Source organism: Ruditapes philippinarum, unplaced genomic scaffold, assembly GCF_026571515.1.
Source record: "Ruditapes philippinarum isolate M1 unplaced genomic scaffold, ASM2657151v2 ctg8974_1_1_1_1, whole genome shotgun sequence".
In the NCBI taxonomy this organism is placed as follows: Eukaryota; Metazoa; Mollusca; class Bivalvia; order Venerida; family Veneridae; genus Ruditapes; species Ruditapes philippinarum.
In genome coordinates, this window is record NW_026864527.1 from 3100 (window position 1) to 22998 (window position 19899).

Here is a 19899-nt window from a genome sequence, read left to right on the forward strand (position 1 = left end):
GATGATCTATCTGACAAACAGAATAGAACGAAAAATAAACTAGCTGTACTAGGAGTAACAGAGTATAACAGAAGTAAGTAACTAGTATAAGTAAACATAACTAAATTACTTTATACTAATTTATTTTAGTTTGATTGTGCTGGAAGCTATAAGCTTTTTGAAACATTCTCTTGAATCCGTTCCTGTAACCAACCAGTACTAAGCATTGAGTGTAAAGTTTCTTGGTTAAAGAAACAACGGCTTGCCTCTTGCGGGGTTTGAACCCACGCGACCAGTGATCTTTCCATGTTTTAACTGCATGGCCACCCGGCCACAAAACATAACTAAGTAAAAGCTCAACTCAATAAAAACTTCATTTAGTTAAAAGTAAAAGCTTAACTGAGAACTAATGTAAGTAAGAATTAAACTAGTTAAAAAAACTTAACTATGTGAAAGAAAATATACTTTTCACATTTTATTTTTCACATTTTAAGTGTCCAAAATGCAAATGTATTTTTTAATTTTTGTTAGTACTCTAACTCTATTATTGGTGCAATTCTATTACCGACGTAGTCTCAGTATTTTGTTATGTGCGATCATACATATGGTGAAATGAAAAATCTTTGACCTCATTCAATAAAAAATGTAATGATTAGTTGAATTTCTCTCATCAATGAAATTCAAGGCACACATATGGGAAATGTTAAGTACCCAATAATACGCCAATAATTATAGGGAGTCCCGTGCTACATCAAATGTGAAAAACTTAATATTTACATTTACATGTATGTTGTTTTAACATTAAAACACTGGAAAATTTACCTTTCTATGTGTAAACTGTTTGGACAATACATATCATATTTATATAATTTCCCCCAATACTTTCAGGACATGTTAAAGGATCAGATATTGGTTACCAAGGCAACAAAAGAGATAAATTTAAGAAAAAGGGTTCAGAATTAAAGAGACCTGAGCAAATTGCAAAAGCAAGAAAACTAAAAGCAAAGAAAGAAGCTTTCCAATCACAGAGACAAAGAAAACACCAGGTCAACAAAGCTAAACATAAATCTAGAAAATAAAGATGAAGATCCATACCTGATTATTGCATATGTTTGGATGCCCTGTTTTTATGTTCGCTTTAGTTCGTTCATATACATGCGCATCATGTAATATTTAAATTCAAATAAAAGAAATTTTAATTCTTGTTTTTTGCAATTGTTTTTATAACAAAGAAAAAACAATTAAAATTTAGAAATGGCCACCATGATTTGTTGTTCTTTTAAGTTTATATAGATATAAAGAGGAAAAAACCTTTTAAGTTAGATATAAGGAGGAAAAAACTTGCACTTGTACACATGCTCTGTCATGTTAATATAATGAATAAGCTTCTTGTAAAAGCTAACTAAATCTTTAAAGGAATGGTTAAACAGGAGATCTAGGTGGATTTTTTTAACTCTAACATTTGGCGGTAACCTGCTGACTGTTACTGAATGTACCCTTGTAACCAGAATTAAGAGGGACATATTTTAATTAGTGGCAACTAAAAAGTCGTACTAGTGAAAAATGATTACTTAGTAGAGTCCTTCAAAATATTTACCATGGACCTCTTATACACTTTTCCAGCCTTAGAATTCATTCTGAAAAAGCATTTTTGAACTGTTCTTTGGGTATACTGTTTAAACATTGCCTGATTGGTAGAGAGTGCTTCCAACAGCACTACGGCGACCGCGAAGGCAAGATTTGATTAACCAAAAGTCACAAGGTGAGACGTCAGGATTTAGCTGTTAAGCGGGATGGAGCAAAACATCCTTAATAAGCTTGAACTGAGGTCTTTTTCCGGGGTAGCGGAAATTGACCGCCCAGGACGGGAATAATCCTTAACATAGTTATACATTACACCCGTCTAACAATTGTACGATATGGAAGGACATTTTCTACATAAACTAAATCTAGACCCGTTTTCTGACGCCCACGAATTTTGCAATAAGCTCTTTCTTCCTCTCTCAAATCACAATTCAACTCAGCCATGTTTACAACCAGTATACAAAACCACATGTATTTAAATGACCTGCTAAAATTTTGTTGCTCGTTCAAATCGTGCGAAAATAGTCTGATGGGTAGAAAAAAATCCAACAGTATATTATACATGTAAAAAACCACATGTATTAAAATGGCCTGCTTTAATTTTATTGCACGTGAAAATCGTGCGAAAATAGTCTGTTGGTTAGAAAAAAATCAATAATCTTTCCAACGGTATATTATACATGTAAAAAACCACATGTATTTAAATGATCTGCTAAAATTTTATTGCACGTGAAAATCGTGCGAAAATAGTCTGCTGGTAAGAAAAAAAATCAATAATCTTTCCAACGGTATATTATACATGTAAAAAAACACATGTATTTCAGTGACTTAAACATCTAACGTGGTCGTAATCCATTATTAAAACATTAGTAAACCCCTGCTTGACATTTCCAAAGAATTAAAAATACATGGATTTCTGAGGCATATTGTGCCTTTAATGAATGTCTAAATGTATCGCGAAACAAACAGCCATACATTTGTATGTTTATTACTTTCTATACTCGTCTGAGATACGTTTTATCAGGGGATATTATAACTTTCCTTATTTCATTAAGAAAATCATATCTACTTGACTGTACTGATTACCTTCTGTTTAATTATACATTTAGTTCCTACATCATTATGATCGTTAACAATGTTAGACTATATTTTTATTAACATAGGTAAAACATATGTTTACTGCTTTAGTTTACATCACTTTATCATCTATCAACAGTTGTCTTTACTCTCGTCTACTAGATTATATGATTATATCTTTACTCCCGTGTACCGGATTATATCTTCACTCTCTTCCACCAGATTATATCTTCACTCTCTTCCACCAGATTAAATCTTCACTCTCTTCCACCAGATTATATCTTCACTCTCTTCCACCAGATTATATCTTCACTCTCTTCCACCAGATTATATCTTGACTCTCTTCCACCAGATTATATCTTCACTCTCTTCCACCAGATTATATCTTCACTCTCTTCCACCAGATTATATCTTGACTCTCTTCCACCAGATTATATCTTGACTCTCTTCCACCAGATTATATCTTGACTCTCTTCCACCAGATTATATCTTTACTCCCGTGTACCGGATTATATATTTATTCTCTTAGACCAGATTTTACCTTCATCATTATGTCTTCACTCTCTTGCACCAGATTATGTCTTTACTTCCGTGTACAAGATTATTAATATCTGTCATATGTTTCGTTTCGGATCGGAATATCCAGAAATTATCTGGCGGAAAAGAGTGGAGATATAATCTTTACTCCCGTCTACCAGATTATATTTTCACTTTCGTGTAAGAGACAATATCTTCACTCTCTTCCACCAGATTATGTCTTCATTCTCTTCCACCAGATTATATCTTCACTCTCTTCCACCAGATTATATCTTGACTCTCTTCCACCAGATTATATCTTCACTCTCTTCCACCAGATTATATCTTCACTCTCTTCCACCAGATTATATCTTCACTCTCTTCCACCAGATTATATCTTCACTCTCGTGTAAGAGATAATATCTTCACTCTCTTCCACAAGATTATGTCTTCAATCACTTCCACCAGATTATATCTTCACTCTCTTCGACCAAATTATATCTTGCTGTTCCCTTTTCAAGATCGAATGATTCTTGCCACCAACAAATAACTCTTCATAAATGAAGAATATAATTATTATAAATACGCTAGATTTCGTGGTGTTTATTGGTAATATATCTAATCGATTAGACACACACGGTATTTTTTATCTGGATTGAACAATGCAGAGTTTGCCTAAAATTTATACACGACCATATATATTTATTTTATTAATTTCTTGTTAATAAATTATTGCTGGCACATTTATTTGCTAATAAGCGTGTAATAATCACAATATTTTCTAGACACAATAAATATATTTAGACAAGTTGAAATTTATACTGCGTCGAGGGTTTAGTGCGAAACAACTGCAAATCATATCACATAATGTAGATGTGCCCGTTTCGCACAGATCCATCGAAATCATTTTCCTTGTGTATTTTATAAAGAAAGCATTTTTGATCAACATCGATCATTATTGATACATGGAACATCATTTCAGTAAGAATCTATTTTATATTTAAAAGTTTTGGAAATAGTTTTAGGTAAATAAATTGTCAAGACAGAGAAAATTAAAAATGACAGGTGCCCGTAAAATAGTCTAAACACATTTAGCATAATGATCGAATTTGATCATAAAAACCCAATGTAATTATCCAACATTTTTACTACGGAAGGTACTTGACAAAGTTCCAACAAAATTACTGAATATCGGAGTTTATGCGATGGTTGAATTAGTCTAACAAAACATAATAATTTACGTTATTGTAGTATATAAATAACACATGGGTTTGTGGGTAACAGTAAAAATATCATCCCGAGGAAAATACTGTTACCCGAGGCGTAGCCGAGGGTAACAGTATTTTACAAGGGATGATATTTTTACTGTTACTCACAAACCCATGTGTTATTTATTTTATTACCCCGAACAAAAATACTGAGATGATCTGAAATTGTCAACTAAATCTAACTGTAACAAAAATAAACCAAGAGTAACAATAACTAAACTGTCCTTACCTTTTAAGTTTTAAGTGTACTTTACTGTAGGCCTACTTGAGAACTTTTCTTTTTCTTTTATTCTTTAAGCAAGTGATGATATCTACAAATCATAAACATACAATAAGCTAGGTTTTATTTAAGAAACAAAACACTAACCCATTTACATGATTATGATCTGTGAAATCTGATCCTTCTGTTTCCAGAATATTCTTAGCATGGTTTTTGACAAAATAACGATGATATCCTATGTTCACCATATCTGTAACGTTTCACTGATTAAATTTGTTAAATAATCCTTTGTTGCATGCTTAAATCGTCTGCATGTTCCAGTTTGAAACATAATTATTTACATTGCATTTACTTCCGTTGAAAACGGATGTTCACTTTTTGACTATTCAGCAAAAAGATATTTTATACGCGAAAAGCACACTAGGGTGCAAACAACTAAATTTTATGAGTGTCATAGGGACTCCAGAGGAAAAATTGATGTCCTATCGGGGTTTAACGTTGAAAATAAGAATGAATCGAGAAAAAAATGGCGGCCATTTTATTTCATTTTATTTAGGAAATAGACCACGTGACCTCTTAAAAAATACTGTTACCTATGTAACAGTACAAAATTCTTAGTCACGTGGTACACTTGCATTAACAGTAAAAATAACTCCCAGAGGCCTATGGGAAATTAGCATTACGAAAAAAGTGAGGGGTAATAATTTACCATAACACTCCAGTCTTGTATAAGTTAATATATACCATAACACTCCAGTCTTGTATAAGTTATTATATACATTGTGAAGTAGATGCATGTGGGTACATACAAAAGAAAAAATAACATTTTGCCCAACCCAACCCCTTCCACTCCACCCAAAGCATTTTCAAGTTATGTTAGTGAAAACGGAACTTACTGCTCAGGCCAGCAAATTTATCAACCATGATTATCGTATAATTAATTAGCGAGTATACATGTATATTTATCTTTACTTTCAAAATGGATGTAAATTTTCTATGGGTACACATTTCCCCTGAAAATTTATATAGAAGAATTAATATACAATCATCAACAAGAATAAATTTCATTCAAAATTTATTGAAAACACGATTTTATGGAACATAGAAGAATAGATTTAACAATAAGCATTCATCATGTTAAAATAACATCTCTCTTATAATTTCAAAACTAAACACATGCACATATTCTGATAACAATCGTCTGGTTAGTGGTTAAAGAGATATTTTGATTTTACTAAAAAATACCTATACGTCTAATATCAGATCATATAATTCATAGAGGACATTCAATTTAAATACAAGTCTTATTTTTATAGAATTATGTGAACATAAATATTTCATGAGTGGTGGTAGCCACGAGTGAAATATAATAATTTTCATATCACCAGATAAAAATAAATCCTGTATATAAAAAAAACTTGAATTTTCTGTTTATTATATATATTTTTCTATTTTTTTACATCATAGTTTGAAAGACTTCCTCTAAAGTTTTGTGTATTGGCTGAATTTAGAATTAGTCTGGCAAGACACCAGTGAAAATACGGAAAATATGTTTCACTGCAGTAGAAAATAAAGATTTACAGCGAAAATACGGAAAATGAAAATTCATATTTTATTTCATCAATATTTCATTTATAAGTACATTTTATATAATATATATATATATTATAATTTTTTAGAAGTGTCTTTATATTGATAAAAGAATATCACACATAAACACCCAATAATGCAATAGTAATACATGTACGTGTATTTTTTGATTAAATGAGGATGGCTGGATATGAACATTTTCCCGCTCTTGCATGACCCAATTAAGTAAGTTTAAATGTATTTCTTATCAGGAAAAAAAACAACATGTGATGTCGAACATTGTTTAAGATCCCAAAATTGAAAAAGTATAATCTAATTGAAAGAAGTGTAATATATACACAAGTTAGCAGTGTTTGAAATATAACAAGACTAGAAAAATAGATTTAAAAAAATAATTACATCGATTTCAATATATTTTATGTAAAAGCTGCATGCCTCACAGATGAGCCAAACTTTTTCCATAAAATCAAACATGAGACGAAATGTTCTTAGATTTTAGGAAAAGTAAAAAGATTCAAGATTTAAGTAATACTTTAATTACATGTTATGTGCGGTTAATGATTGATTTTTTCAGTATTTTTTAAAAAAGAATTCTACTGTGTTACTAACGCAGTATAGGCTTTTAAAATATTTTGACAACTATTTGGTAATTTACGCGTGTTGTGACTGCTGTTTGTAACATGTAAAATGCTTCCTTTTGGTTACTTCAAACAATTTAACTCTTAAATACATTTTCAAAATTTTCTTGAAAAATAGCATGAACCTTGGGACGTGCTGCTTTAAAGCCAGAAATCTGTGCAAGCCCTAGTGGTTAATTTTAAAAGGGACCTTCCCTGTTCAGAAATGTTTGAAAACGGCTACGAGGAGCATAGTGTCGTTGCGCTGCTGATTAGTTCTAATAAATGAGGTACATAGACAATGAGGTACATAGACAATGAGGTACATAGACAATGAGGTACATAGACAATGAGGTACATAGACAATGAGGTACATAGACAATGAGGTACATAGACAATGAGGTAGAAGAATTACACTCACGCTTTCATTTACATTTACAGTTAACTGTTACTTATTTCTTAATAAAACTATTTAATAAGTATCTGGGTTTTATTCTCTACAAATAAAAAAAATCAGAATTATTTACATTGTACGTTCCAAGCACTAAATGAGACTTTCATTTAACTTTGAACTCACTTATTGTATAAACCTATTGGACAATTAATACAGTTGATTCCAACAGAAACATTTTATAACTCAGAGCTGTTTTATTACTTAACCCGGAACAGGAAGTTATTATTAGACTTTGCCACCGGTAGAGGGCCAAGTCAGCTAGTCTGGAATTCCTTCCCCGTTCCGTATTAAATACTTGCAGGGAACCAGACTTCGGCTCAGCTTGCTGGAACCGGAAGTGATTATTAGGCTTTGTCAGCTAGGTCAGCTCGTACTGCTGGCTCCATAAGTTTGATTTTTTAACCAGTTAGAAACATGACATGTGATTCCTCTCGTTCATCTTCAAAATGAAGTGTACTCCGGCAATGGCTACGAAAGATAAACAACAGAGACTTGCCGTAGATAAATCAAACATTGCTTTTACAAGAAAAGAAGACATTTTAATGAAAAATCGCGAGGGTGCCATTTTTGTTTACAAAAATGTTTTTTTTATGATTCAACCTCGTTTTCATTTTCATTTTGGATGGCACAAACTATAATGAACTGTTTCAATGATAGAAGCTGGACAAGTCCATTTAAGAAAGTTAGCTTGTTTTATTGATGGATTAGAACTTTAACATTATTGGATAAGAAGGGTTTTTTGTGTCAAATGAGACAAAAACGATGTTACTGTAATTGATTTGATTGGATGGGTCGTTTCAAACCGTTCTAACATTGAAATCAACATACATTGTATTTTCGAGAATACGTCATTCAATGCTAGCACATGCCTTAAATTTGTAAAGAGCAGAAACCTCGCGGGTCATATAACATCAAACGCAAGGGCAAGTTATATAAAATTAGGGCTACTTCCCTTACATGTTTCAATAATTAACATAATGAATCATACAAAAAGATAACAGAGTTATCTTTCACAAAATACCGGTTTTGCAAAATAATAATAATAAAAATAAAATAAATAAATAAAAACATTTAAATTACATTGACAACATTGGCGCAATTTATGAAAATGCTGCGGACTTAATCAATTCCATCCGGGTTTTTTTTCAATACTGTAATGTAGATAAGTTTAAGAAAGTTAATGTAGAGAAGTTTAAGAAAGTAAACTATTTACATTACATATAGATCTACACACAAATATTAACAAGGAAACTTCGTTGTCGGTATCATCCTTTGCGAATAAATACAAAAATATAGATGTCTTACTTCATATTGGTTATGTACCGTGTTTATGCCACGTGTTTAAAGTCACGTGTTTAATGCCACGTGTTTAATATCACATGATTAATGTCAATGATGTAACATTCTTTCACACACAAGCAACGTGCACTTTATACATTAGCCAAATTATGATTTTTGCGTTTTCACAAATCCACTCAATTCTTTTATTTTCATACACTGTCGCCTTTGAGAAATATAACATAAACGTCAAAGAATGAAATAAATTTTTAATGTAAACGTTTTTCACGAAAAAAAAAATCCGATGAATTGTTGCACACCACATTTTCTAATTTGAATTCACTAAACTACGCATATCATTTAATTAACACTCTCATTATACTACATTTGTGTAGTTCAGCACTCACGATGAATCCAACAATTATCCAACACGTGTTAACACTTTAAAATACAAGTTGTTTACAAATCAAAAGCACACATTAGTTCTTTCTGTACAAGTAGGAGATTCATGTACAGTTTCAAACACTATCACTCTGTTACAGAAAATAAAGGAATTGTACATCTATATAAGAAGAAAACACTACTGTACTCTGTGACAAACTTCATAAAACTTACGAATGAAAAATTACAAAAAGATATCTAGATATCACCTATGATAAAAACACTCTTATCACGTCACATACTAGGCCTTACATATCTGTAGAAAATAAACTTTCAAAACAATGGCACGAAATAATATCACATATATTATAATTTCACACAACACGTGGATAACACGTGGACAGATCTGTGTGGAATGAAAGCTGTATAAAACACGATTCACACACTAGGCAAGCTTCGTAATGATATGGATTTAGTGCGGAATTGACTGCGACCTTCTGTTGAATTCTCGAACATCGGACTTGTCAAAATCTGAAAAAATATTGAATTTTTCATATGGCAACTTCTTATTATTAAGAAACTGAATATTTAAACAAACTGTTAAAAACTAATCCGTTTTTCTTGAGGTATTAAAAAAACTAAAACTGTTTTGAATATATAAACCTTACTTCTTGTTTGCAGTGGGTCAGGTCATTTGTTAAGAGTGTCACAGATGTTTTGTTAATTTTCTCAGGAAAGCCGTAAGATTTGATGAGACATGAGGTGATTTGGTGAAAATGTAATGTATAAAATTATGAAAATTATTTAAGAAACTAACACTACATTGTTTTCTTAAAAAATGAACTGTTTCATAAGTCTCTACGATGATTTTTCACTAAACTATTTGCATTTAAAAAAAAAATGATATGTCAGTTCTGTTCAGGAGAAAATTTCAGTGAAAAGGGAGGTAATCACCATTTGAGACATTTTGCGAAAAATTGGTCGGGCGACCTTATATAACAAGATCATTTTACTGTGTGAGGTATATCATTTGCCTGCAAAAATCACATCTTCAGCATAAAAACTACATTTTAAGGTAGGGTTATTTCTTCAACTGTAAGTCTATGGAAAAATTAATACAGTAGTCTGACCTAATGTTATGATAGGTAATCAGCTACATACCGTCAATCTCCCAATGAATACAATAGTCTGACCTAATGTTATTATAGGTAATCAGCTACATACCGTCAATCTCCCAATCTAATGTTATGATAGGTAATCAGGTACATACCGTCAATCTCCCAATCTTATGTTATGATAGGTAATCAGATACATACCATCAATCTCCCAATGAATACAATAGTCTGACCTAATGTTATTATAGGTAATCAGCTACATACCGTCAATCTCCCAATCTAATGTTATGATAGGTAATCAGGTACATACCGTCAATCTCCCAATCTTATGTTATGATAGGTAATCAGGTACATACCGTCAATCTCCCAATCTTATGTTATTATAGGTAATCAGGTACATACCGTCAATCTCCCAATCTAATGTTATTATAGGTAATCAGGTACATACCGTCAATCTCCCAATCAATCTAATGTTATTATAGGTCCCAATCAGGTACATACAATCTCCCAATCTATGTTATTATGTATCACGTACTTACGTCAATCTCCAATCTTATTATTAAATCTAATGTTATTATAGGTAATCAGCTACATACCGTCAATCTCCCAATCTAATGTTATTATAGGTAATCAGCTACATACCGTCAATCTCCCAATCTTATGTTATTATAGGTAAATCAGATACATACCGTCAATCTCCCAATCTTATGTTATTATAGGTAATCAGGTAAATACCGTCATCTCCCAATCTAATGTTATTATAGGTAATCAGCTACATACCGTCAATCTCCCAATCTAATGTTATTATAGGTAATCAGGTACATACCGTCAATCTCCCAATCTTATGTTATTATAGGTAATCAGGTACATACCGTCAATCTCCCAATCTAATGTTATTATAGGTAGTCAATCTCCCAATCTTATGTTATTATAGGTAATCAGGTACATACCGTCAATCTCCCAATCTTATGTTATCATAGGTAATCAGGTACATACCATCAATCTCCCAATCCTCCCAATGTTTACCGTCCTCTTCCTCCTCCTCGTCATCACTGAACACTTCATACCACGGCCGCTGTTTCTTGAGTTCTTCTATGGAATCTTGGCATCTCTGGAATTGTGACATCAATACTTTATCTTGCGTCCTTAGAACACCCTTCAATTTAAAATAAACACCGAACACTTATATATATTTTATCTGTATACCCCTACCCTATTCCATGGTATAAATGATGGTTTTATAATGATATATTCAGATATTAACTCTTTTGATATTTGAATTTCTAAAAGATGTTGCATGAAACCATTCATTTGGATGTTAATCTCAAATTACCTCCCATATACATGTTTTTTAAGTTATTAGCTGGATCGTCAATCGGGACAGCTCGGCTATTATCAATAATAACCTCGGACTTAAGCAGTTCTACCTCGTTGTTTTAGATGTAAACAGAAACAGAGGGTGTCATCTTTGATAATAATGTATTACGAATGTATATATTTGACATCCGATGGAAAATGAAGTTTATTTCTGTAATATTATGATTGAAATTATGTTAGACAATCATAATTAATTTTAAAATGCTCACTGATGTACAATAAAACCAAAATGTGAATTAATGCTATATCCGGTAGACATTTTGATCTTTAAGTTTAAGATATGTTGGAATTATTGTATTGATTGAAAGTTTGTTTCACTTCATTGCTTATTTACTAGTATATGATTTATACCATCTTAATGCAGAAATGTGTTAACTCCTTATATAATTTTATAATCGTTAACCGGTTACTATGTATTACATATTAACTGTTATCTAGAATCTAACATGACAGTTGTTCAGATATTTTTTGTAAATGTCAGGTACACATTTCCAGACGAAAGAAACATATGTTATATGTTACAAACATTTTTTCTTTCTTTTTTTTCTTCACTTGCTCTATTATTTTTGTTATTTTTTTCCAATCGGATCATCTCGGCTATTTTTATCCGAAGATTGACGGAAAGTGCCGAGAAGATGCAATTGTTGTTCGTTTGTTTTGTTTTTTTTTGTTATTAAAAAACGATTACGTTGATCAATTGGGCGAATGAAGACAATACCGTGAATTTTTCAAACAATTTCTCCCTGGCAATTTCACCTATGGCAGGGTTTAGAATTAACTAAGAAACGCGAAAACTTAAAATTGTTTGTCTATAGTGACGTCACGGATCTATTTTACTAATTATTGCGTGCAATCGGAACACCTCGTCGATATATTATTATCCGAAGATTGCCGGAAATGGCCGAAAAGTTAGGACTGCATTTGCGTGGTTCATCTTGTTGGTCATGCACAGAGCACCAAGTCAGCCAAACCATAGTTAGCGCCCGAACCCTGTCTACGTTTTATTTTGTTTACTTCTATTGGTTCATTGTTATCACTGTTGACAAAAAATATGTATGTGTGTAATGAAACGACAGCGAATGTCATTACTGTTGTAAAATAGGCAAAAGTCTTCGATAGCCATACTTCTGTTAAACCTGTGTATTTTATGTAATGATTATATTAATAATGAAAACGTTGTAAAAAATGTTTTCCTTAAAAATGCCATAAATCGGATTTAATATCTCGCTGTTAATTAATACGACGAAACAATATTTCTATTTCTATAAACCGCAATTTTTTAATAAAATATTTGTACTTGTTTTGCGATCTTTGATTTGTCTGTATTCGTGTTATACAAAGAAAAAAAATCAACTTTAAGATAAGAAATGGAATGAATTGACATTCGCTGTAAATAACTCTTCACGTGATAAAAAGTGTCTTCCGTGATTAATGTATTTTCTAACAGCAGCTTTTAGTAACAACTAAATTCCAAACAAACAGTATTGGCAATAATCCACCTGATTCTATCTTCAACGATCAAAATGAACTCGGCTATAAAATCGAGCATAAAATGTCGAAACTTGCAAGAAATTATACTCGTTATCTCGATATGTGATATTACAATACTATATACGTATTTGATAGACATGTTTTATATATGATCTGGAAATTTATTCGACAATTTCACTAATCGTATTTTTTTTAATTTAATTTATTTTCCCGTGGGCATTTGATGAATGTGATTTTAAATTTTTTATTTAAAATATAAAAAAATGAAATCATTTTTATTTTTTGTATGGGATTTGTTCTATAGATGCGACTGATCGTCATGTCATATGAAGAACATTAGATGAAGCCAAAAGGTATCCGAAAGCATTAATGAATTATTGACTGTTTCAAATGCACATAAAGAATAAGTTATGACAGGTTTTTCCAATGACATGATTATATAAGATAAACATAGATATTACATATACCGATATATACATGTTCTTTTTATATTAATACATCAATAAAAGTCTCTTTTCAAATAGACTAATCTTTATTATCGGATGCTATTTTAAAACTAAGAATACTTTTGCAAAACAATCATTTTCTCCAGATTTTCTGCCGACGTGAATCACATATTTCAGAAATAAAATCGCCCATAATTTATACCTGCCATAGGTTGGCACTTACAGAGTTTAGTTACAACAGGTTTTACACATTTCCTCTTGCATTTTAGGAATGACAAAATGCACGTGATTCACTGAAATAAAGATTGTACGTGATTCACTGAAGTAATAAACTTTGTACAATTTGCAGAAATTCCACAACGTGTTAACATGTGTATGACGTTATTTTAGAAGTAAATATTTACATAAAAACTTCTCGATTAACTCGTATTCTAAATGTTATTTTGTCACCCCAAAGAATTTTTCAACATTCATACCAAAGCAATTGAAAAGATGACCGCAATCTAGAATCAAAATGGAAATCATATAGGCAACCAAACGAGGCAAGTCTAAAGATGTTACAGGTTCGGTTGCACTTTCCAGTACCATACATGAACAGGCTCAATAAAAACGAGCCTGCAACATTTTAAATCTTGTCGTTTTTGAGGTTCTTTAGGGATTCCATTTTTTTCTTACTGATTGAACCTGTGAACGGTAATGGTTGATGCAAACTACCGTTCACGCCCTTTTAGACATGGGCTTTCCTGCAATATAATACAATAATGTAATCAACTTTGACTATGATTTATGTTATACATGCATTTCTTTTTATGTTTTTCCTTGTATAACTGAATAATTGCAAAAGAATGCCATTAACTGGCTTTTTATATTATTTTGTTATATATACAATTATCCAGATCTTTGTATAACAGGAAAAAAATGTAAACAATTTCTTTGAAAAACAAGGCACCAGTTACAGATGGCACCTTCTTTATAAAACAAATAGTTTACACCTGCTTTTAATTTCAGTGTATCACTTTTGTGGTAATTAAGGACATGTAAATTCTGAACAAGGGGCAAAGTTCTTTGAAAGCAAGGACAACAAAAAAATATTAAAGAGTAAAAATCATAGACTATTCTTAACCAGTATTCAAGTATGGGATCTACTTACATCATATCCCTATAATTTAATTGTTTATGTTATGATGATAAAAAAGTCATGAATGTCTAAGAGTATTTTTGTTTGTTTGTTTGGTTTGGTTTTACGATGCAACACAAGTTAGATCATATGGCGCCAAAACCCCGGGTGTTACAAACATAAAAGCAACATCAGGGATCAAAACCACCTCACCTGCTGGAGCTAAGCTAAGCTCTGTTAGCTGGATTTCTGACGCCTCGACCATTTAAGGCCACCCCTCAGCCACAAGAGGATCTAAGAGTGCTGACTGCTTCAGTGATATAGAAATAAGAAGGCCAATAAGCGCCCAAAATGCAAATATTTCTATCTTTCAAAATCTGTTATATTTTTGTGCATTGTTACAGCTTCCAAAACGTTAGTCATTAGTCATGCTGCTGAATCATCTTTCTTTTGTGTTTTGGCAATTAGTACAATTATAGTTGACAATAAGTACAATTATAGTGAATTTATATTCTGTACGGAAATCAAAATGCCTCTTTGTTTATATTTTGCTATCTTTATCAAAAATTATTTTACATACAGCGCTGTTTTATTCAGGTGATAACATTTATAAATCCATCATTGCATCATTATGAAACACATGTCATATTTATCCCTTTTATAGAAAAAAAAAAACATTCTGGGGCTTAATTAGCTTTATGATTATTAATTGTTTAAGAGTTTGATTGTTTAAGTGTATTCAATAATCAATTAGGAGTTTATCGAACTTATCGGTTGTTTAAGTGTAATAATCGTTTAAGAGTATTTATTGTTGGAGAGTATTTTTGTCTAGAACGTTGATTTCTTAAAAGTATTGTTTCAATAATGTTGACTGTTTAAGTTTATTGATAGTTTAAGAGTATTGACTGTTTAAGTGTAGTGGTTGTAACAAAAGTATTGACTGAGTTAAACATTATGACTTTTTGTTTGTTTGTTAGTAAATGTTATTAATCTGACATATACTTTAGAAATATTTAGGATGGAAGTCTGATTGACGGCGAATACAAACCAAAACGATTACTTGTACATATCTAATATACAAGCAAGAAGTTGTTACACAAACGTCTGCTATAAAAATCAACTCTGTTTTACTGATTCTTTTATAACATCTACTTTGTTTACATAAATATATCTCAATTCTGGGAATGCAACATGTTAATTATGAAGAGTTGCAGCATTGAGGGAAGCGTTCTAGTATATGAAACACAAACATCAAAGACGGAGGGGAGCGTTACAAAGTGCTTACAGAGATAATTTTTACACAGTAACAGGAAGATTAAGTTTTGCCCAAAGAAGTAAAATACGTTCAAAGAATTTAAAAAACGTCCATAGAAGGAAAAAACGCCCAAAAACATAAAATACAGCAAAACACATATTGAAGCCGCAGCTTGAAATGGCCAATGAGAAAATCTTGGATAAAATGACTATTCTGTTTTTAAATGACTAGTTGTGTCCTAGATGCGTTTTCAGCATCAAATTTGTTTTTGTTTAACGTCTAAGATGAATTCTGGAAAATTCGAAACCAGGGCCAAACATTAAATGTTGTTAATAATAAATGTCATGAACGCTATTTCCTGTAAAACAGTGTTGTGGACTGCATTCTTGGTAAATGACAGTTATTGTTACATGGCGGTCATTAGCAAAACATAAAAATTTTCAGGGCCCAAAAAGATTTGATTTTTTGTTTTGTTGAAGAGTAAAATTTTTTTTTTTAAAACCCCCAAATTTATGGCAGGTTTTTTTTGGTTTGGTCTGAAAAGTAAAACGATTTTGTTTTTTTTATTTTAAAGGTTGGGCCCTTAAAGGGGATTTTTGACTCCTACGGAATGAATCGCAGATTTTATAATTGCCTTTAAGTTAATGTTTGAATGGGATAATTAAATTATGTTTTCAACAAAATAGTAAACGTATTGTGTATTGCTTTGTATGAACATTGACGGCTGGAACTTGAAATTTACTGTTGAGTGCTACCAATGAAATAAAATGCGCTCAAAGAAATAAAATACAACCAAATAATTAAATACTTCCAAAGATATAAAATACTCCCATAGAAATAAAATGCGTCCAAAGGTCCAAAGAAATTAAATACAATACGCACAAAGAAGTAAAATGTGTGTTCATATATTGAGGGAACACTACTAATTCTCCTAAACTGCAGCTACATTTGACAGATATAATCTTTAAGAGACAATAGGTTTACAAACAAAACACGATTTTATCTCTAATTTACGAGCATTTACATTTAGCTAGATCGTTAATCTGATCTATAGCTTACTTACTCTATGATCTATTTGCACGTGATGGTGCACGGAGTGTTTTTATAACTTTTTTTATTAGTGCTCACCTATATTGCTGACTCGACAAAAAGGCAAATAGACGCAAAAACTCCATGATTGAAAGCAACTTAAGAAAGAACAGTATTTTATCTTTTTTATTCAGTAGTCAGGTGCAGATAAATATACACTGTGACATTACTCTCTAATCTTCATTCAAATAAAGAATTGTGCTGAGAGCACATTGGCTGATATGTAATTAGGATTTTCAGGCTAGATATAATATTATCCCTCGTTTACATTAATATAATGGTTAAAAGATAAAAATGAATATACCCATAACTATAATTTAGCAACCAACCTTAGATATTGAAAATAAACATAACATGTGTATATGTTAAAGGCCCGTTATGTCTCAGAAATGCTTTAACTTTTTTATTTCTCAAGAGCTTTTTAATTTGGTTGATGGTTGTTTATTGTATCCAAAATGTACTCATTGGCCAATTGCCTTGACCATCTTTTCTAACCTGGCAAAAAACATAAATATTATGTACGTTTATTGTCAAATGCATATTTACAATACAATAGAAACATTTCATTTAACACAGTAATTGATTAAAGTTTGAAAAGATCAACATATCGAAAACCAATAAAAAATCGATTTATATGCATGTATTTATCACTGACTTAACTGTATATGTTTTGAATTAAATGGCACCTTGAATTGAAAAGTATGCTAAAATGTTCCCAAAATGATGAAAATTGTATCAATAGAGAACATTATATACAAACATGCTATATTACCTGTTATTTCTTAATGTTATGATCTATCAATAAGTGATATGATGATAAGTTTATTTCAATATTCCATTGGACCTAATGGTCCATGAGGATAAACAGATACATGATACATGACAAGACAGTGTAAAGCATATACATACAATAACATGTGTAAATGGAGAAGGTATACACAAAATTGTATATCATCAATTAAAATGAACATCATAACAAAAGGACATTCAAATTTATCTAATGTTAAATAAATTACCACTGTCTAGCAAAACTTACAGAGAAGTGAATTTTCATACATTGTTTTGAGTTAATTTGATAAGATACATGTATATAATATAATGCATCATATAAATTTATATTCATATTTGCTTGAGTATGTATATGCTGTTCTTGTCGAATCAAAATACAAGAACAAACATAACCATTTGTCGGTAAATTTAGATATAGAACGTGAATCAATTTAAAAACAAAATTAAATGAATTTTGACAAAAACTCGGATGTATATACTGTATAATATGAAATTATATTTATACTTGTTCGAGTACGTGTATGTTGTTCTTGCCGAAACAAAACACAAGAACAACATAACTATTAGTCAGTAAATTTAGCTATAGAGAGTGGTTCGATTTAAAAAGGACGCACAATCTTAAGAATCATTTAGCTATACATTTACAAATATATATCCTTGACATGTATATCTTCTAAACTAAAGCATTCACTAATTCAAAATTATTAAGCATAATAATTTAACTATGCGTTTACATATATATTATTGACATAATTATCCATTTCACTAAAATTTCACTTATTCAAAACAAAATAAATGTAATCAACTTAACAATAATGACTACTAATTATTTGTGTATAATCTTTCTTTTCTTAGTGTAAAAGCATTGTTTACAAATTTTCCTAATTTACGTAATGTGCATACATTTTCAGAATTTAATAATTCAATGAATTTTTGGCATATTTGGACGTCTCCAGTAATAAGGCGGTATCAGACCTTTTCTTAAATCATTATATACTTTGCATTCTAATATGAAATGGTATTCGTCTTCTAAGACATTACATGAAAAAACATTTTCTATCATTTAAAGGAGTACTATTTGGTTTAGTCCATCTACCTGCTTCTATATGCAATCTATGAGATGATACTCTTAGCCTAGTGAGATCTTTACAAAACCATTCAACATTAATAATATTTAGATATGGTTGAAACTTAAAAACAGAAATATGTCTATAAAATAGAGCTCTACTAGAGTTATCTAATCTACTTGACCAGTTTTGTACAAATTGGTCTTTCAAACGTTGTTTCACATAATATAAAAATAGGTCAGTATTACCAACACTTTGCATTAACCAAGCATCATAAAAACCTAATGTACATAAAAGATTTTTCACTAATGAACACCAAGTTGTTTTATTTGGGTAATTTTCACAATCATTTTTTAATAAATTATAAACTTTGTTGACAAATTTATTCTCATTTGTATGTAATATTTTAACCCAGTATCTAATAATGTTATAGTATCGTATTGTCTTGAAAGATATTCTACCGAGTTCACCATATATAAAATCATTCTGAGTTGTTTTTTTAACACCTAACGTACGTTTACAAAATTGCATGTGCACTCTTTCAATTGCATTACCATGTATAAAACCCCAGACTTCGCTGCTATAATTGAGTATAGGACTAACTAGTTTATCAAAAAGATCAAATCTGTGTAAAGTAGAAATATTAAACAAATTATATAGGTATTTGTTCATTTTAAATATTGCTTTCAACGCTTGTCCAGCAATGGTATTTTGAGCTTCTGCAAAGGACCCCCTGATGTGAAAACAATCCCTAAATACGTAAATTTGCTAACTATATCAATACAATTTTCTTTGTAATAAAAATTCAAATTTCTAGGCAGTATCCCCCCCTTTCTAAATATCATTATTTTCGTCTTAGATGTGTTCACTGAAAGTTTCCATCTATCACAGTAATCTGCTAAAACATTTAAACCTTTTTGTAGTTCGTCTTTACTATTTGCAATAATAACAATATCATCAGCCTATAGGATTAAGCACATTTTACACATATCAACATCAATACCTTCAATATCACTTTTTATAAATTTATCTTCAAGGTCAGTCAGAAACATGGGAAAGAGAAAGGGAGATAAACACTTTCCTTGTTTTACACCAAGTGAACATTTGTACGGGTCACTTAATCTATTAAAATATTTTACCATTGCTTTAACTGTTTTGTACATATATTTTATATTATTTAGAATGTTTC

General features: G+C 30.9%; 1 protein-coding gene across 1 annotated transcript in view; it reads right to left on the bottom strand.

Moving 5' to 3' along the window:
* Nucleotides 1-5702: 5702 nt before the first annotated feature.
* Nucleotides 5703-19899, bottom strand: part of LOC132725938 (RNA polymerase-associated protein LEO1-like) — a gene marked incomplete at its 5' end in the record, with an annotated part of 30281 nt that continues 16084 nt past the window's right edge. Inside the window, 2 exon segments of the mRNA XM_060711159.1 lie at nucleotides 5703-9495; nucleotides 11076-11235. Coding sequence (XP_060567142.1) covers nucleotides 9437-9495; nucleotides 11076-11235 — 219 coding nt within the window.